The sequence below is a fragment of the Microtus ochrogaster genome, chromosome 1 (assembly GCF_000317375.1).
Source record: "Microtus ochrogaster isolate Prairie Vole_2 chromosome 1, MicOch1.0, whole genome shotgun sequence".
NCBI lineage: Eukaryota > Metazoa > Chordata > Mammalia > Rodentia > Cricetidae > Microtus > Microtus ochrogaster.
The window spans coordinates 126295477-126317118 of record NC_022009.1 but is presented as its reverse complement, the minus strand read 5'-3'; the positions used below and the strand labels follow the sequence as shown (position 1 = coordinate 126317118).

The window sequence follows — 21642 nt, the reverse complement described above, 5'->3', positions numbered from 1 at the left end:
TATCTATTGATGATTCTTTCTAAAAGGATTTTATTTTTACTGTTTCTGTATGACGCACATGTGAATACACCCACGCCAACACATTAATGTGGACGCTTCATGTCTCCTTTCATCTTTCTGTGGGTCCTGAGACTTAGCCTGGTTATCAACAGTAAGCACTGTACCTGCTGAGCCATCTTACTCATGACTGATGACTTTAAAAAGTACTTCAAAAGTGTTTTAGAGTATATCATGAGATCAGAAAATCTTGATAGATGTTCCGATATAAAAATTACTTTTGCAAATAATAAAAACAGAATATCTTTGATACAGAAAATATCATTTAGCTATTATAATCTATAATGTCAGAAGAAATAGAGGAGTGTATTTTACATTGTAAAGTGTCATATCTTAAAGTGGTATGACATTAACACTCCACTACATGTCTTAGACGTGCCCTATAGCAGCATATACATAGTCATACAACTTTTCTTCTTTCAAATACATCTGTTTCTCATGCGTTACTTCCACCTCCACAGGGTACGATTATTTACATATAAGTCATATTATTTATAAAACTATAAGGAGTCTAAAAACAATAGGTGCATTTCATTATACCTTTAATAGCACCAATCCAGTTTCTTGCAGAAAGAGACATTACATAAAGAAAACCAATTACTGGACTGCTGAGGATAGAAGTGGAAGGCTAGCAAGATTATATTAGCTAGAATACTGATTATTTTAAGAATGGAGATTTGAAAGATCCAAATAAATATGCCTGAGGCTTTCCTGTTTTCTGGTAATTTGCTTCACTATGCTGGAACTGTGCGCAGCATGCTGCTAATAGACATGATTCAAATGATGTTGGGAAGAGGAAAAAAATTTACAACTATTGAGATGAAAGAACTTCAGGATGGATGGACAGACAGGCAGAAACATAAAAAGAAGAAAACAAAAGTCATGGACAGTGGTTCTTGGCCATTTAATTCAGGTTCCATTCTCTGAGGTTGACCTTCCGTAAATACAGCTGGATCACGGGAGAGAAACTGTGAACATCCAGTCAGTAAGAAACAAACTGGCTGTAACAACCATAAAATGAAATAAATCTGTACCTTAATGTCAGATGTATCACGCTGACTGTTTCGCCATGCTCTGGACACTGAGGAGAAAGTCCTATCTGCATGATCAAATTTCCCTCCTTGTAAATTTAGAAAGTAGGTTGTAAAGGGTTCCTAAAAAATAAGAAGTGAAAAAACTTTTATGTCCTTTTAGGGTTTAATGAATCTTTATTTCTAATTTTTTTTTAGCAAATAATGGTCATTAGCTAGTAATATGTCCAATGTATTGAATGCAAGTTATTGCCAAATTATTTTATTAGAGCTCTTAATTTTTTCTGAATGTTTCTATGTCATCAAAATTTTGGTATCTGTAATGTTTCCATAAACTTCCTCCATTGCCAAGAATATATTACTAATAGCATTTAGGCATGAATTAAACGTATTTTCTTCAGTGTTCAGGATATAGTACAATGTGTAATTTTTCTATTGTTATGGCTCACAATTTATGATTAAGAGGAAACTGTTTGGAAGGCTTAAAAGCCCCCTCTTAGTTAAAGAACACTTAAAACATGTATGAGTGAGTAACTGCTTGCCAATAGAAAAGCCCTATAAATTACTTCTAAGACTCGTGTCTGTCCATATTCTTCTAACAAGGTTTTATTAAGGACGTGCTGCTAATGTTCCCCACAGAAATTACATTTTGGTAGATGAGTTAACTTTCAATTTTATAGAAACATCTTTTCAGCTAATGTTATCAATACACAACAGTGCTGGTTATTTGAAAACACATCTTACTCTATTTGGAGCAATGTAACTACCAGAATGTGTAAATAAATGTCTGTGCTAATAAAATTTTAGTTACTTCTCATTTAAACAAGCTACATTTGAAGAGAATTTAGCTAATCTGGTACAAAAGACATCATCTGAAGACACAAATTTGAAGAAGATAGTCACACAATTCTAAAGGAAACATTTTTATTGTTATGGTATAAAATATTTGCTAAAGCATATATATTTAAAAGCTCAATTGTTTAAAACTATTTTCAATATTCAAAAAAATGTCGATGATTTCCAATTATGGCACATTCTTCAGTACATGGGATTTATTTAGTCACAGTCTATTATTCACATTGAACTTACTATTCTGAGAAGCCATGCAAGAACAAAACTTGCAGTTGAGTAATGAGTACCATAGTGGAACTTTGGAACTTGATCATCTTCCCATGACTCAAATCGTTCTGCAAAGAATGCTGCTCTTTTGGGATTCAGAGCTCCTACTGGCTGCCATTGGAAGAGAAGGGAGAGAAAGAAACACAAATGTAATCAACCTTTATTTCCTCCATGCTTTTAAGATTATCCTGTAAATACGCATGGAGTAAACATTTAAAATATATGTATTTGCACTTAGAAAAACAACAGTGGTATATTCGAAGAACAAACAAGAAAAAGTCATTACCCCACATTTTTTCCTAGCATGGTTAAACATATACAGATAACTAAGTGGGTAAACCTGTCATTTCTGATAATGCAGTTTTTTGTTTGCTTGTTTGTTATTTAAATTTTGTTTGTTGTTCTTTCTTCTTTCCTTTTTTTTTATATTGAGACAGGGGTTTTCTGTGTAGGCTTGACTGTCTTGGAGCTAGTACCACAGACTAGACTGACTAGTAACTCACTGAGATCTGCCTGTCTCTGCCTCCAGAGTGCTGAGATTAAAGGCATGCACTACCATCACCTGACTGGTTTACATAGTTTTTTAATTAATCAGTCTGAAAGAAGAATTACATGAAGATGAGCTGTATCATACTTTAGAAAATACCTGTAATTAGAAGCAACAACCAGAAGCATCTTGGAGCTAGAGAGCTTACTTACTCTGTCTCTGAGCAGACGAAGGAACAAAGCTGGTAAATAAGGGTAAATGCAAAGAGATTGTAAGAGAAAAGGAGTAAGATACAACTAGAACATTCTACTAACATAAACTAAGTAAAAAGTTAGAGGACAGAGTGCGGTGGAGATGGCTCAATCAGTGAAGTCAAATCTCAAGCAACCCTAAAAAAGCTGGGCAAGATGATGTGCACCTGTAATTCTAATGCTAGGGAGGCAGACCGAGGCAGAGCTTGCTGCAAAGTCAGCTTGGTCTAATCACTGAGCTTCAGTTTCAGAAAGAAATCATGCTTCAAAAGAAAGGTAGACAGAGACAGAGGAAGACATCCAACATTGATGCCTAGCCTCTAAGTGCCTTCATGAATTAACAAGAATTCAAACCCACCAGCAATAGCAGCAGCAGCAGCACCACCACCACCACCACAACAACAACAACAACAAAAACAAGAAATGGTAAGGACATTATAATCTTAGACTGGAAAACAAAACATCTCAACAAACTTCCATAATCGGTACAACGAAGTGAAGACCCTGGACTCACTAGACAACTCATGTCCAGTTAGAAGGTTGTTTTGGGAAATAAAATAAGTACACACATTAAGGTCTTTAAGCCATGCATGGCAACACTCAATGAATGTCATTATTTAAAAAATAATCTTTTAGAACTAAGGTAAAAGAGTTTAAATAAAACAATTGCCTATAAAACACCATGCACATTGCTTGACCCAGACATGAAACGGCCGTTGCTATCCAAGGAATACATGAATTGTATAAACACTGAGCAACATCCTGACATTTTCTTCAGGAAGACAGAGTATCCTTGAGATTCTCAGAAGGGACTAAGCTCTAAGAATGCTAAGATCAACCACAGTAAATTACAGTCCGGACTATGGGAACACTCTGGTCTGTAGAAAAAGCTTTACTCCTTATTCAAAATATAAATACCAATTCAAAAATAACTTCTCTAATAAGACACAGAATTGTTTTACATCTCTTAGGAAATTTTATAAGTTATTCATATTTATAAGCTCAAAAAATCTGACTATTCATGAGGAAAATGCTAACCTAAAGTAAATAGCATTAGTTTAAAATGGATATATTCAGAATTTATACAGTGAAAAGGAAGCCATGTTCAGACCAGGTCTTGAACTACTTTTCAAATTATGATTATAGATGGCATTTTAAAGTCATCACTTTGACTGTATTTCTTAAATTGTTAGGTATTTTACCTTCAAACTGTTAACAAACACTATCATTTTCCTTCAATAGCATCTTGGTTCTGACCAGCACTGTGTTATGTTAAATATGTTTCTACTTTACAAGTTAATTTTCAAAAACATTTAATTGATTACTATTTTAAGTCAGCACCATATTACTAATTTTTAAATACCTCTTTTAAACTATTAGTTTCAGTGCTAAAGAATTATGTCTGACTTACTATAAGAATCAAACTCATTCCAGGAATTCCTTCTTTGTTACAGAACAAATGTGAAAGGCCTTTAAATGTATTTTAGTTGTTATCCCTAAAGATACAGCCATATAAAAGGAAGAAAAGAAATAAAATCACCAGAAGACAAATTATATGAATTAAAAATAGAGTCAATGTGCCTTTTGTATGGTGCACAGCGAATTAACTATATACTTTATCTGCTCCTATTTTTATTACTCTCCAAATGAGTACCTCTGTGAATCAATAGTTATAGAATCACATTTCTTGAATATAATGCTAAGACCAATTAGGATTGATTTCACTAGCATCTGAAAGAAAAGGCATCCTACTGAGATCCATGTAGGTAGAACCCACAGTATCGATTCTGGCTGGTATTGTCACAATTGGCTTCTGAAGCCCGCTACAGGACAGCTATCAAGACATACCACATTTATTTGCAAGCAAATAAAAAAGAAGTCACCAAATAAAAGAAGGTTTAAAAAAATAAGGAGCAGTGGAGCTGTGCAATGACAATGATACACTATCAGCTTACTCAGAGAAGTTACAGTGGGAATACACACATTGAATTATACATTACGGGAAAGCACTGATTTATTGTGGTAATAACATCCACCTCATTAAAAGATTCTGCTTTGCTGCAGTTGGAAGGCTACATATTGTTTACTGCTATAAATTAATGGCACTGCAAAGAAGACTGTGGAACCATCCTAACAATAGATCTGTAATGACAGTGCTGTATATCACGGCTTCCTCAGCAGCTTCATAATAAAATGGAGACAATGTATTGAGCTAATACATTCTACCATGCTGGCCCGTATTTTTCTGACAACTGGTTTAAAAGATGAGCTGAATCCAACTATGTTATAATGCTACAAAACATTTAACTAAGCAAGAGTCAGTCAGACACCAAAGTGCATCACAGTACTTTAAAAACATTGTCTAAATCAGCATTTCAAGCTGTTTATTCATCTCCGCAGAAGGGCTAGAAGCTAACACCGACGGCTCCTCTTACTTCTCCAGTGTATTAAGAGAACAATTGCCATGTAGTTCAGGAAGACTCTCATCTTATACTGCATTCTCTGTACAATTTAACCTGCTTGATGGGGTATTTATTTTTAATCAGCAAAATTTAAAAGGAAGAAACCAAAAATACTGACATTTAAAACTGGCTATAATTTCTTGGTAATAATAAAAACAAAATATCAATTAGGGGATTCAAAAAAGTACATAATTCAAGATCATTACAAAAAATATAAATACCATCAGGACATGGAAAATAAACAAATAGCATTAAATAAAAATATCTAGTCTATAAAATAAAGCAGCATATGAGATTAAAATAAAAAATACAGTAATTGGAAGTGTAGAATTTCATAACTTATTAGTTATTATGTAAGAATGGAAAAAATTGTAGTAAAGTAGGAAAAAACAAATTAAAAATGTCAAGAAGACAAATTTTCTAAAATGGTGAGGTGAAGTGCCAAGACCCCAGTCTGGAGAGCGTGTCAATGGCTTCAGACAAACAGCAAGGTGGCATCTCTGGAAGGGTGAGGAGCATCTTGGTAATGAGGAAGACACACGATTTATAAAATGGGAGTATTTAAATCAGCTTTGTAAACTTAGACTAAAAAATACATTTTTTACTACCTTCTCGAGAAGTATTTTTGCTAATTAACAGAAATGTAAAGTATCCCCCTCAGACCTGGCACAGAGAAAGTTATTCTTAATATTGTCTGTTCTGAGGTTATTTATCGGGAATATGTAAGAAGCAAGCTCATCAGTCAATCCCGAGAATGAACACTATACCCTGTTAGCAAGGCGGGAGGAAAGGAGCACCGTGCATCACTGCAGCCTCCCTGTCAGCCAGTTTCCTAGCTGTAGTGACAGTTCAGAAAGTAAACTGACTTTTGGATTTATATGAAAAGCTGGAAATATCAAAGCAAGGGACAAGTATCATTTACCACATTAATGAAAAAATAGTTTTGATTCTATGGACCCCTGAAAACTTCAGTGGTTTAGCAATACCAGTAAAGATTAGCTTTTTCTTTTTTTCCTTCAAATTTTGAGAACTATAATTTGAAGTTACTTAATAAAAGAATAATGTTTCTAGATTGAATTTATTATTTATTTATAAAAATTATGTCAGCTAGGTATCCCACTTTGAAATGAAGTAATTTAACTAATTTAGCTCAAAATGACTTCAATCTTAGCAACTAAAATGTAAGACACACAACTCCCTCCAGATCTTTTTTATCCATCTGAGACTGCTATACTGAAGATGTTTCTCTAATTGCAGCATCTGCACACTATTTTTCAAATATGATCTTGACTCAAGCAGGTTTATCTAAGGGCTATATGATGTGGAATGCCCTTCTGTATATGTGATGCTTTTATTGGCTAATGAATAAAGCTGTTTCAACCAAAGGCTTAGCAGAGTAAAGACAGGTGGGAAATCCGAATAGAGATAAAGAAAGAAAGTGGGCGGAGATAGAGAGAGGACATGTAGCTGCCAAAGGAGACAAATACAGCGGAACATGACCAGTAGGCCACAGCCTCGTGGTGATACACAGATTGACGGAAATGGGTTAAGATGTAAGAGCTAGCTAGGAATATGCCAGAGTCATTGGCCAAACAGTGTTGTAGTTAATATAGTTTCTGTGTGATTATTTGGGTCTGGGTCTCCGCTTACAACCATACATGTAAGGTGCACAGGAGAGCTCTTGTGGGAAGCCAAGCCTGTGATACACCGGCACCACAATCCTCCTTTATTATTGACGGTGAGATATGAACCACTGCAGCTGATATCAACCTTTCAGGGGTGACATCCCACAAACTCCTGGGCCATGTTTGTAGCTAACAAGGCCAAAACAGTTGTGGCTGAATTGGCAAGAACCCCAGAAATCCTGTACTGCAGAAACCTGTTTGAATGAACAAATCAGAAATCCACAAACTTGGGCTCTTTCACACCGTAGGTGCATAAGATGTCTAAAGAAAAGGTGTTAAGAGGAGAAAGTTAAAGAGATAGGAAAAAAATGTCTTGAGCACATGCCAGGAATAAACATCCTGAAAGAGTTAAAGAAAGCTGCTTTTCAAAGATCCTTTCTGTGGTATACAGAGAAACGAAAATATATCAAAGCAGAAAAGGTTCCAGAATGGAACAAGAGGACCACCACAACTCTGATCTGAAAGCCATTCCACATCGTCATGTACATCCAGAGTGACTGAAAGTCTGGGATGAGCACGCAAGCAGTGTATCCACTTCTAAAAGTAGAGAGTATTTGCACATGCTGATAGTGCTGCTGCAAAGTGAAGGCAAAACACTGATTTAGAATAGAACTGCTGAACTCACTATTCTCTAGCAGTCTTTACATTATACAGATGTGGACAGTAAATATTAAGGGCACAGTATCTGATGTATATGAACAGATTAAGGCTAGCAGTTCAGAGAATAGCAAAAGAAAGGTTGTATCAAGAGTCAGAGAATACTGTAATTATTTTTGGAAATATTCCAGTAAGTAGGTGCATAGGCCCAAAGAAATGCACCACACGACAACCATGATTTTGTTTGTTGGACATAAACAAAGATTCTCAGACTCTTAGGTAAATAAGCTATCTTCAAACAACAATGATTCTGTTTGTTGGATATAAACAAAGATTCTCAGACTCTTAGGTAAATAAGCTATCTTCAAACAACAATGATTCTGTTTGTTGGATATAAACAAAGATTCTCAGACTCTTAGGTAAATAAGCTATTTTCAAAAGCAATTCTGTGACATACAGGTCTATAAGCGCCCTCCACTTGCAGGTATGAAAAATGTTGAGTCTGGGAGAAATAAAATGGACCTGCGGCTGGTCATCTGCTTGATGACATCAGAAAGAGTTAGGGCACTTAGACCAAACTGTAAGTCAGTCCTAGAACAGTGTGTGCTGCATGTGCATGAGGAAATGTAAATGCCAATGCTGAATTCAGAAGGTTATTAAAATCCATTCATTGGAGTTTAGGTTAAATTAAGACACACTTAAAAAAAAAAGGAAGAAAAAGAAAAGCCGGGTATAGTGGCATAGACCTTTAATCCTAGCAGTAGGAAAGGAGGCAGAAACTGGCAGACTTCCGTGGGTTCAGGGCCAGCCTGGTCTAAACAGTGAATTCCAGAGGTCAGTGACACAGTAGCTCATACTGTATTGTCACGATGTTTCTTCCTACTCATGTAATGTCTGGAGAAGCACCGTAGGAGACAGTGTCCCAAATCAACTCAATGCATGTTTTTGTCTTGGAGACATGGATGTCCAGTTTGTATGCACTGTCATTAATGTCTCCTATTTATGTCCCTTTTAACTCTGATAACTGTACCACACCGGTGAACACAAACGAGAGCAGAAATCTATATGTGGTTCAAGATTTTAAAAGAACCATGGTTATTCTGGCTGTATCCCATCTGCCTTTTAGGGGTCCCCACCCTTCTCGGAAAGAAAATAAACAAAGAATCTTTGTTATTCAGGCCACACTGCACTGTAGGAAGCACAACTGCTTTATTCTAGTTCTAGCATCTTTTGTATCTAGATGACAAATGTAACAAGCCTGCTCATCATTTTTGCACAGTCTTGGCTGTTAGGGTTTTTGTCACATGCTGTACATGACCAGGATAGCTCGGCACTTATCTTCATACACCCTCGACTGTATTTAACATTGTCAAGGGAAAAAATTCCATCAGCTTGCTTTTATAGCTTTTAGAGTTAACAAATAAGCACTTTTGCTTTCAAGTAGAGGGAATATTTTTAATCCCCTGCAAACACTGTTTACACGGCTTCTATGGTGCATTATTATACACTGCTACCCCTTTCAACTGAATAAAGACACCCTGGGAAAATAAAGTGTTTCAGTTTACTGATAGTCCTATGGAGAATTCAAATAATTTCAAATATTCAGAGTGCCGATTCAGGAGTGATGCCATTACGATCTGCTTTATTCTGCTCAGCTGGTATTGCAGGATTACGCTTCTGAAAAAGTCACATAAATTGACGAACATAATGCAGATGAACAATGCTAGTACTGAGCGAAATCCCAAGAACAGCTCAAAACCAAGATATAATTTATAAAGAATATTTTAAAGTAATTATGAAAATAATTAAGACAAAAGAGTTCCAATGTTGCTAAAAATGTTCATTTGTATATAAATGCAACTATTCATTTTCAGAACCATTTAAGACAATTAAAATCTACCTGCAGGGTAAATCAAGGTTGATAGCTCTGAATAGTTCAACAGTTTACATAGACAGTACAATGCCAAATAACAAAATTAGCCAAGGAAAGGGGGCTTAAGATGAATAAGAATAGGTTACTGTTCATTTGGACCAACTATTATATTTTAGGGGAAATGTTAAACATCAATATAACACTTAGATCTAGGGCGAAGAAGTTGGCTTAGTAGCTAAGTACTTTTTGTGCACGCCTAATGACCCAGGTTGGGATACAAGCACCCATGTGAAGCTAGACACAGAGGTTCATGAACCTGCAACCACAGCACAACTCTACAGAGGAGAGACAGATACAATAGCAGCCCAAGAGCTCAAAGCTCAAAGCTGTAAGTCTGGCACATACAGCAAAGAGGAATAGAGAGCATATAGAAAATAAGACTGACACATGGCGGTACATGCAAGCCACCCCTCTGCCCACCCCAATATTAAAAGTAATCAGATTATAGCATACAAGCTAAAAGTGCCAAACTACAGATAAGCACCTGAGTTGTATCAGTAACTATGGAGCTACTAAACTATTGGGGGCTGCTGGGAAAAGGAGAATCAGTTTTCTTTAAGTCTATGAATCTTCATAGGTTGACCATGCTCCACTGGGTAGACCTATGCCTAGGGAGTATACTAGTGGTGCAAATAAGATTTTGGGTCATTAAAAAAAGAAGAAGAAGAAATGAAACTGAGAGAGGTTGGAATATGTGAATGGCCCAGGAAGGAATGGGGGTAAACATAATCAAAATATGAAATTTGAATGAATAATCAAAGCATGAAATTTTCAGAGAATAAAATATTATATTTTAAAAAAACAACCTGAGTTGTAATGCATTTTAAAAGTACTAGGATACTTCAAATATCAAACAAGGAGACAAACCATTATTGGGTAGTAGTTAAATAACTGGCTTTCAGGAGAGATGTGGCAATTATTATCAGTTTAGCCAGATAATCAGATAATTACAATAACGCAATAGTTGGAACAGAGGAGATCCTAGTAATTCTCACGGCTCATGGAGAACTATTAGATCATACATAAAACTAGCAAATGTTAATAACACTTACTGGGTTGATCTTGACTAATGAGAGACCTGACAGAAAATTGATCAGAGTAGCACATTGCCAGAACAAGCCTACTCCTGGCAAGCATGGACAAAACAACACTATCCTTAAGACAGTTCCCGGCTGAGGGATCAAATGGAAGCTGGCTACTAAAATGATCCACCCCAGGAGTCCTACTCATGCTGCTCTAAAGGACAATGAAGAAAGGGAGAAATGGGGAAAATCCCACTCTTCTACCTTTTGATCTATTCAGGACCTCAGTAGATGGAAAGACACACACACAGAGAAAACACCCACAACTGCAAAATGAGTAACTTATCCTACTGCAAGAGGAGTGTAAAAAAAATGGCAAATAAATTCACAAGTACTACCTAAAATTTATCTTAATTTCCTGTACAAAGTGATATGCTAGAATGATCACCAATACCTAAAATTTGCATTTAATTTTCTTTTTTTGGATATAAAGATATTGACATAGATATCACTTATTGGTTCTGTTTCTTTAGATATTGTGACCAATTCACCACATCTAGAGGCAATGTAATTAATTAAGTTAGAAGTTAAAAAAGGAAGAGACAACAAAAGATTCCATCCATCGCCTATGATGGGTGTGGGTTGAATAATGAAACACAAAGTACTGTTACCAGTTATTCCATTATAAAGTTAAATTCAGAAAGAAGCAATTTTTAAAAAATGGCTACTTATATTTGCCTTATAACATTGTAAGTGCTATCTCAGTCTTTCTTCCAAATGATGAATCTTTTAAAATGACTCCAAACTTGTCATAATTTTAGATCATGATAAAAGTTACTTTAAAATACGTGAATGTCAAAGAATACACTAAGGTAAGAATTCTGAGAATGAAAATAGTAAACTTGTTTCCAAAATAATTTATATTTTTAAAGCTGAGTTGACTATTTCCCATTGAAAGGAAACTGGGCTCCTTAGGAAATGGTTCATTCTGATTCTGGGGTGAGCAGTACATAAAATGCAGGACCACAAGAAGATGGAGCTGTCAAATATTCATGGGGTATCAATTGGTCTCCCATCACCATGCCACATCTGACAGAAAGAACTTAAGGTAGAAAAATTTATTAAGAACTCTCTTGCCCACTGTGGTGGGGAAGGCATGGCTGAGCAGCTCAGTCTGTGGTGGTAGGAGCATGTGGTGGAGGCTGTTCACATCACACAGGATCAGAGAGCACAGAGCCCCAGGAACCAGAGACAGATACCACTCAGACTCTGCCTCCTAAATGGTCAATGGCCTCTCAAAACAGAATTACTAACTAAGGAATGAGTGTTCAAAACATCATCCTCTGTGGATGTTTCAGAGACTCAAAGCCTCACAAACAGGATTTATCTAAGTGACAGAGAAATTCATGGGAGGTCACACTAGAAAGTCATGACAATTTCATTGTCATAGAAAACAATGCCTCTTTCTCTTAGAATTAGAAAGCACCAAGGTAAGGTTGCTCTGCACCTATGAGGTGGGGTGCATCCCCTAAGACAGGAAGACCAGCCTGGGTTTTAATCCCAGCACTCGGGAGGCAGAGGCAGGCGGATCTCTGTGAGTTCGAGACCAGCCTGGTCTACAAGAGCTGGTTCTAGGACAGGCTCCAAAACCACAGAGAAACCCTGTCTCGAAAAACCAAAAAAAAAAAAAAAAAAAAAACCCAAGGAGGTTGGGAGAAAGCTGTCCTTATTCTACTAAGAAAAAGACTATAAAATGCTAACTATTCTTAAGATCCTTGTAGAGAACTAAGCTAGAAAATAACCAAGTGAACTGAATCTACCAAACTACAAGATTCTCAATTGAGAGGTTGTACAGAAATATAAAATATTGACAAAGGAAGAGAGTACCAACACAAAGATAAAAAGATTCTTAAAATACCTAGTTTGAGTGAATTACCAGTTTAGAAAATTTGGTAGATCCCAAGACAAGTGCATTCACATTTATGTCCTCCCCCCCTCCATGGGTCTGTACAGGGTGCAGAGCATAGCACGTACAGACAGGGGATCAGAGAGAAGTCCTCAGTTTGACAGAGGATGTGACTTACTGCTCCTGGGATTAGGTAAACATCTTTACTAGTACTAACTCTTTTCATACATGAGACCATCCCTTAAGCTGCCAGGGAGGATGCTGATTCTATCACCAAGAGCCTGGGCAAATGGAGGAAAAGGAGAAGAATCTACTACAGGAAGGTGGAAGGCAAACACACTGCTTCTGAAAGAGGGTCAAAGCAAAACCCTTCACTTTGGAGAATGCCAAAAATTCTCTCTTGGATAAAAGTTTTAAGTAAGAGAACTATCCTGGAGACAGACTGGGAAAATCTTCCCTGCTCAAGATCTGTCACAGATGCAAAGCAGTTTGGATGGCATGAAAGCTGGAATCCAGAAAGCTGAAAAGGTCTTTCTGGAGAACACAGACGGGAATGCTTAAGACTGCATATGGCTCGGAACTGACAAACTCTAACCACCATAGCCTGGCACTGACTAGTTAGCACTAATAGGTTTACTTGTGGAGGAAAAAAATATAGAAAGAAAATATCTCTATGGTATAGGTTCACAAAAACTAATGAAGGAAAGGACAGGAAAATTGAGGAAGTACTTCCAGCACCATCGGCCATACAGAAACACAAGCCTGTGCAGTATTAAAGATAACAGCAAAGAGCTCAAGTGGCCTCATGGATTAGATGGAACTCTACACACACGGCTCACAGAAGCAGCAACTCACACATTTCTTCCTGGAAGATATTCGTATCTCACTCTGTAATCTTTTTCTATCCCAGACAATACAGAATTGTACAAATAACTTAGAAAATGGCAGATAAAGGGAAACAAGAAATAAAGGAGCAAAATTTAAAAATAGAAAGGATTTTAGGGGAGGCAGGGAGTGGAACAGATAAAAATGTAGAGCTCAATAAAAATTAATAAAAAATGTAAAAAAAAAGGCTTTTAAAAACCTGCCTTTTTTAAAAGGGATGGTGAACTGGCTCGGATGTTGCCACACGAGCATAAGCACCTGAGGTCAGACCCTTTTCACACATGGATCTGGGTATAGTGGAATGCACCTGGGATCTCTGTCTGGTGGGGCAGACAGGAGGCGCCCAGAGGCATGCTGCCCAACCATGAGCTCCAAAGTCACTAAAACATTGTCATAAAAAATAAGATGGAGAATGACAGAAGACACCTGACATTGATGGTCCAAACATGCACACACACATAAACACACACATGTACATAAACCACACACACACACACACAATAATGAAGCAAGCCATATCAAAATTATCATTAAGTATAAATGATATCAATATTGAAATTAAAATGTAGAGAAGAATGTAAGATTAAATATAAACCACATAGTATTAGATACTCTCTACCAAAAGTACTGTTAAAATGTAAACACATAGGTTGGATTTTAAAGATGGAAAGAAGATACTGTAAGGAGTCACTGAAACAACATTGCCATACACATATCAGAAAGAGCAGTACACTTGCCACTAAGTGTAAGGTAAGAAAACAGATACACAAATATGCTTATTAGGAAAATATAATTTTAAAATGTGTGTGTGTGTGTGTGTTAGTTTCCTGGGACTCCTGCAACATAGTGGCTTCAAACAGTAGAAACTTATCACCATCTGGTTACAGAAAACTCAAATGATGCTGTTGTCAGGGCCAGGGACATGATCTCTCTGAAGCCTCTCAAAGAAGATCCTCCTTGGCAGCATAACCCCAAACCCGACTTTTGCTATCACAGAGCTCCCTCCCTGCTTGCCAGGTGTCCTCATCTCCTCATCAACATCACTTACGTTAGATGTGGGCCCATTCTAATGACTGCAACTTAGTGTTATTACAGCCGTGAAGACCTCATTTACACAAAAAGTATATTCACAAGTACCAGATTAAGAGTTTAAGGCTTAAATGTTATCTTTAAAAAAATTTGAACCTGAGTCTTCTGGAAGAGCAACCAGTGCTCCTAAACTCTGAGACATCTCTCGAGCCCTTTAAATGTTTTATTTGGGAACACATCAATCCATATCTGATGTAAAATATATGACAAAATGGGACATAACTGAAAATACTTAAATAAGTCTAAATTACTGCATTTTCAGTAAAAAAATTAAACAAATGGAAGATATAACATTTATGGATTACAAAATTCAATATTGCTGATACATTACATTTTGCCAAAAATGACCTAAATATCAATGAAGCCCCTACAAAAAACCTTGCAAATTTTTTAAAAATTAGAAATTGACAAACTTAATTCTCAAAAACAAAAACCCCAGAATTGCTAATTTTGAAAAAGATTACAGTTGAAAGAGTCACATAGCCCGCTTTCATAACATACTGCAAAACCTAAAGTAACTAAGACAGAATGAATGGCCCTCACAGAAGTATAGACATGTATTTGACAAAACAGAATCCAGAAGAACTACACATACAAGGTCAACCAATTCCAGAAAAAAACCAACCAGGAATATCTAAGACATTCTTTTAAAAAACACATTCTTATGTTTATGTGTTAGAGGTGTGCTGGTGTGCCACGGTGCATACATGTCATTCGGCATGTGTGGGGGTTAGAAGACATCTTGCAGGACTCAGTTCTCCCCTTCTTCCACATGGGTCCCAGGGATCTAATTAAGTTAGATGACTTGGTAGCAAGTCATCCTGCAGGCCAAACTTCACAGTCATTACAATAAGTTGGACTTACATGAATAAAATAAGAACTTCAACCCTTAACTTTGTACCCCTAACATATTCTAGACAAAAAAAAAGTAACACCAATAAGCACAATATAAGAGAATAATGGTGCATGATTCAATGTTTCTAGAAAAGCCAATTATCACCACTGGCTCACACCATTAGGTCACAGATGATTCAGATCAGTAGCTCCCAACATTTTTAAAGAAGCCTCTCTGCATCTCTTCTCTTTTTCCCAACACACGTTTATTTGAATTCCCAGACCTCCTGCAATGAATCCAGAGTTTCCACCAAAGTCTGCAGGCTTGATGTAACTGCCACATCTTTATCTTTCTTTCCACTAGGAACACTCAGAAAAATGTTCTATTTTTAACACTGACTTTCTTTTATCTTCTTTTTATGTTTATACAACAATGCCTGAAATTTACACTAATAATTTCTTATTATTCTTTTATATTCTTCTTGAATTTTTTAAGAGAGAGTTTCAGGCTATAAAGTGACTTAAATTTTTATATTTTTAACTACTATAAGATTACATTCTAGGATTTCTTCTAAAGAGGGAATAGTACAGTCATAAGGGCTATTAAGTATGAAAAATTTACACTTTGAATAGTTATGATAGTTATTAATGTGTTTTAGTTACTTTATATTTTATAAAGCTACCACTCAGAATATATCACAGTAAATCTTTAACTTCCCCAAATCACTGATATCATTAAACTAATTTTAAAAGTAAAAAAGTTAGTATAGCTTACCAAAATCTATTTCCAGTAAAACACACAATTTTTGTTTCTTCCTACACTTAAAATAACTTGATACTCTACTGTTTAGTATAGTTTTTGTTTAGTATAGTTTTTATCCTGAGGTAATGACATGCTTACAGAAACTATCCTTTGCTACTTTCAAAAGCTTGGTTCAAATTCCAAACTGTACAATCACATTTTCAAAGATTACTTTTCTAAAAGCTAAGTTGTGTAAAATATAGGTTTTCTATAATTGTTGTGATATAACCTGGAATCTGTATGAAAAGTCTTTCAGTAGTAGATGATCTCATTCACTACTGTTTTGAACACAATCCTCAGAATAACGTACAAAAAAGTACCAAGTAAATACTAAATAATTGTTATTCAAATGACTGGGCTTTATAACAATAAAAATGAAAAAAAACTGAACAAGAGAGTAAGAGACAATTTATTACATTTTCCACTATAAGAAATACAGCATGCCATTCATAATTAATAGGACACAGCTAGGTGTGGTATCCCATGCCTTTAATTCCAGCACTTAGGAAGCAGAGGCAGGAGGATCTTGGAGTTAGGTCAGCCTATTCTACTATTGAGTTCCAGGGCAGAAATAACTAATTAGCAAGACCCCGTCTCAAAACAAACTGCCTGAAATCAGAATGATGGTACGTTATTTTTTAAAGAACTGAAATATTTCCCAAGTGTTAGATAACAAGTTTAACATAAATTAATAACAGGTGTTCCCTACTCTGAATCTACCAGAGTTTGTAACTAAAAACTAAACTAGGAAAGTAGAAAACACTGTTGGATAAAACTATTAATGCTATGTAAATAAAACCAATCATTTATAAATTGTCATAAACTGTGGCTCCACCCAGAGCAGGGCAGCATGATCGGGAAGGAATATGTAGCCTGGAGCAGGATTGATGGCTGGCAGGGCGCTCTGGGGTACGTCAGGATTAGCCATACCCTGACAGTAATATTAACCGAAATCCATTTCAGTTACTTCAGTTTATCATTTTCTGACAAATGTTGAGAAAGACTGTCTTCAGAAGCTGCTTAAATTAAGTGTTGGGTTAACCTCTGTTAGAGTCATTTAAAACTTTACCAGAAAGAAACCCTAGGAGGAATCTAAGTCTGTTTAATTACTCTACACAGACAATTCTATTTGTACTTTGATGAACTTGGCATTAAGTTCTGAGAAGTTACATAACCATAGTTTAAACTAATATAAACACTGAACAAGCAACAATCCAAATAATCAATAACTATTTAAATAGTTAATAATTCAATATGAACCTGATTAATTTGAATAGTTATTATTAATGATAATTAACACATCCTTGCTTATTAAAGCGCTCCTGCTGCTTCGTGCCCCCTCTTGCGGCTGTTTACACCTTTCTGGCTGCTGTAGTCTTTGTCACCCTTGCACACTGTAGGCTGTGTTTAAATGTTTACCTTCTAGCTACAACTCACTCTTTAAAATGAGGTGCTAGGATAGCAGGCATACGTGGAGCACAAGCTGTGTGTCCCTGTGGGTTTTCAGGAAGGTAAACCAGGTGGGTACTGAATGAAAACCCAAGATGCTAACATTTTTAGAGTCTTTTCTCTTGCTCCATCAGTACCCTGTCTCACTGTGCAGGACTGGCACAGATGTCTGGAGAAACTGGACAGCGGGACAGCATCAGGGCCTGGCACTTTCACTGTTCAGTCCTCAAGGCCTTCTGTCTTTAGTGATAACTTTCTTCTGCTGCACATGGTGTTCTAGCATCAGAAGCTTCTTGTATTTTTCCAAGAACTATATCCATTGCCATTTTTACCAACACAAAAAGAAAGGCAAATGGACTTGGGAAGGAAATGGATGTAATGTAACTATTCAATCTAAACTACTGCTTCTGGTTATACCTGAGTTCTCCAGATAGGGACAGACCTGAGATTACTGCATGAAGAAAATGTGATTTGGGACCTCCGGCACCTCACTCAATCTTAGTCTCCCACTCTGTGAATACCGGGGACAGGGAAGACAGGGCATGTACATGCTCCTGGGGAAAGCAACTCCTAGAGCCTCCCTCACACTCCTACAAATAAATCCTGAACTGCTCTGACACCATTTTATACTGACCAGACTACAACTCCCAAACATCATGTGAAACAATTTATGCTATAATCTCTAAGATCAAAATGGCAACAGCACCCATGTTTGATACAAGGAGTAAAAATTCTGGATGTATCTCATCAGCCATTTATTTTCCTGCATTATACTTTTAAAACAATTTAAGATCAATTAGCTGTTGTTCTTCCATTATAAAGCCTTTCCTATAAATTGAATTCCTTTGGTTTCAGTAAATCTCAATAAATAGAAAACAAAATAAATGCTGTTATGCCCAAACTGTTTGAGCACTGATCTCCACCACCCGAATGCATTCTTCCCCCTCTGTGACATGGAGATGGTATATTGATTCCTGGTGTATCTGTTACAGGGCAGACTGAAAGCACTGGCATTCGTCAGAAACAGCACTTAAAACTTAAAGAGATAAAGAAGTGCTGTCTGATCAACAGCAGCTAAATGTCGGTAGTCAATTCCAGGTCAAGATGTTCACTGTATGGTAAATGTGCATGTTAGAGAGACGTATCTCATACATAAAAATATACACACCAATCTACCACGGCAGAGGAGGGATGAGAACCACCCAATACAATCAGCAGCTACTCAGCAATGAGTAAACAAAATCTGCTGCGTTTTCATCTGGTCCTCTGTAGGCTCTGCACACTCCCTTGTGAGAAACAGTAACTGAACAAGAGCACTGGGAGCTGTAGATTACAGAGGGTGAGTAACAGCATTGTAACAGGTTATAAAAGCAGTGAATTCACAGAGCTGATACCGGACTTTAAGACTAGGTTACTTCCCCCAAGTCTTTGGAAGGTAAACTCGGGAAAGCACATTATGAGCTGTGGCCCTCCATCTAGCACGCAGCTCCTCTGTATGTGCCCAGTGGACATAACAGCACACCCCATCTTTGCACTCCAAGGGTAAAAAAGGGTTTTTCTTTGTTCTTTTTCTCAAACTCTTCTTAGTACTTCCTTCATTTTCAATCTATGAATTCTAATTAATAAAAAATAAAGTATTTTCTTGTTTCTTGACAATTCTTGGTTTTTCCCAATTTTCAATATTCCTTCATTTCTAAGAAGACAATTTTTTTTAACTGCTCCATTCACACTTTTTCTGTGCTAAAAGATTGATCACAAAAAGAATTCAGAAGAAAGGGTGTTGATTTTATTAATTCAGCATCAGGAAGAAAATTCCCTGTGTAACAATGGGAAAGATTACCAAATAAAATTGTAGCTCTATGCCAAAGCACTAAAACTCCTTTGAAAACCAGCTTTGGGGAAATTAAATGGACATAAATAATTTGATACATTTTAAAGCCAGTCAGGCTACATTATCTACTTAGCAATAGCATAACATCTGTTTATGCTCTAAATTATGCTTTGCACACTATGTTTTCCCAGATTTCAGAAGCTTATTTAAACAAATAGTAATGCCTGCTTTGGGACAAATTTTAATATAATTCTAACATAATCACCATCTGTATACATAGAACTTATTTATATATAATATATGCTCCTATAAATGTATGTATAAGCAAAAATTTAGACATGTATTGCTTAGAGTTTCAGGAGATCTTTCTACTCCAAGGAATAAGGCAGTTTTTAAGTAAATCGCACTTTTTTGCACTTGATTATTTCACTTAAAATAATGTAGTTAACTTTAAATTCACTAATTTCATTAATATTTAATGAAGGCAGTTAGCACTGGTAGAATTCCATTCTCATGAACCTGAATGACATTTGAAAGATCTGAACAACCGGTGCTTTATAGAAAAGGAAATAGTTTTATGGTATGCAGTTGTAGCTTAATGTTCCCCAGTACTGATCTTGGTGCACTTGCAGTTCTTCCTGAAAGCATTTTTTTAAAGTATTCCTTTCTCAACTAAGAGTAAAATCTTCTCATAAATATCTCAAAATGGATACCTTTATAATCGAAGAGATAAGAATTAAGAACAAGAAAGCCACTATATCATACTCTAAATATTTCTGTTTGCATGCATGCACATACATACACATGCAAACACACTGGACTGTTTGGAGGCCAGAGGTTGACAACAAAATGGCTTGCTTAGCTGCTTTTTCATTCCACTTTTTAAAATTAGTGTTTCTCACTGAGCCTGGAGCCCACAGTTTGGCTAGAGTAGCTGGCCAGCAAGCCCTAGGGATCTGCTCGTCTCTACACCACAGCACAAAGGTTACAGGTGCATACCACCTAGTTTTCACACGTGCTGGACTCATGTCTTGATCAGCACGTGTTTCACTCACAGGACTATCATATTTTTAGAAAAGGAAGAGCAAAGATACAAGAGGCAAATATGAGGCATTTGAGGACTAGATTTGAACAAAGATGGGCACAACAGCAGAGGAAAGTTGCTGCACAGAACAGACAATGGCCATATCCCAAATGCTACTGTTCACTAAGAGGAAATGTCAATGGCTGCATTGCTGTCACTGTCTTTAGATGGACTACGGTGACCCTCCAGCATTCCCAATATGCACCACGTCTAGGACGAAGGAATACGACACTGTGAAGGAAATTGGATGGGCGACTGCTGAACTTTCTCCAGAAAAGCATTTCTGCAGAAACCTGGTAGTGATTCCCTATCTGAGAGTGGAAGTCAGGATAATCTAGACTTTCTGCTGAGAAGAAAGGCAGTGTTAAGAGTAAGAAGAAATCTGACGTTCTGAGAAGTTACCACACAGTTATTGATCTGCACATACTGGGAAGGAGTAGGAAGGCAGTGATGAACGAGGATTCCACATCAGGAGCAAGAAGATGCACAATGGGAGATAGGGAAGTACTGTGAGAGGAGAGAGGAAATTCTCAGAGAAGGACTTCAAGATGAGGGCAGGCCACAAGAAAATAAAGACGTGACATAAGGCTGAGAAGCTAAGCTCTGAACTCTGGAAGACTTCCTGTATACAGGGAGAAACTAAGAAGGGTTAGTGATAGGAACTGCAGAAGTTACAATCAGATTTAAAGAGGATCACTTATATTTGGTTGTGATTCCTGCATTCTTGAGGCTGTGGGAGCATAGCTTGAGTTTGAGATCTGTCTGATTTACATAGTGAGTTTTGAAATATAAAAAGAGGACCCACATGCTTATGTTCGAGGAATTACCAGAGAACAAGAGACAGCCATGGCAACCTGAGGCAGGAAGTCCCTTGTTTGCTAGGAGAGTTCTGTTCATAACTTCTTATTTGCTTTATTAACTACAAAAGCCCTCAGAAGGTCCTAATGGAGGACAATGTTTCCTTGAATGCTTATGGAAGAATGGGTACAATAATTTTTTTAACTTGTCATTGAGTTTATTATAAACATTATTTTTAAATCTAAAGCTAAATAACATAAATGTATTTAAAAGATAAAACATGTATTTGAGGTAAAATGATATATTTTTTTCTTTTTTTT

The 21642-nt window shown here is 36.6% G+C and overlaps 1 protein-coding gene across 2 annotated transcripts in view; it reads right to left on the bottom strand.

Moving 5' to 3' along the window:
* The window catches only part of Lrba (LPS responsive beige-like anchor protein), a 488275-nt gene that overhangs the window by 121052 nt on the left and 345581 nt on the right, over positions 1 to 21642 (bottom strand). For both annotated transcript variants that reach the window (XM_026787115.1, XM_026787152.1), the window contains 2 exons: positions 2178 to 2318; positions 1092 to 1211 (listed from right to left, as the gene is read on the bottom strand). In XM_026787115.1, the coding sequence (XP_026642916.1) occupies positions 1092 to 1211; positions 2178 to 2318 (261 nt within the window). The remainder of the gene's footprint in view (positions 1 to 1091; positions 1212 to 2177; positions 2319 to 21642) is intronic.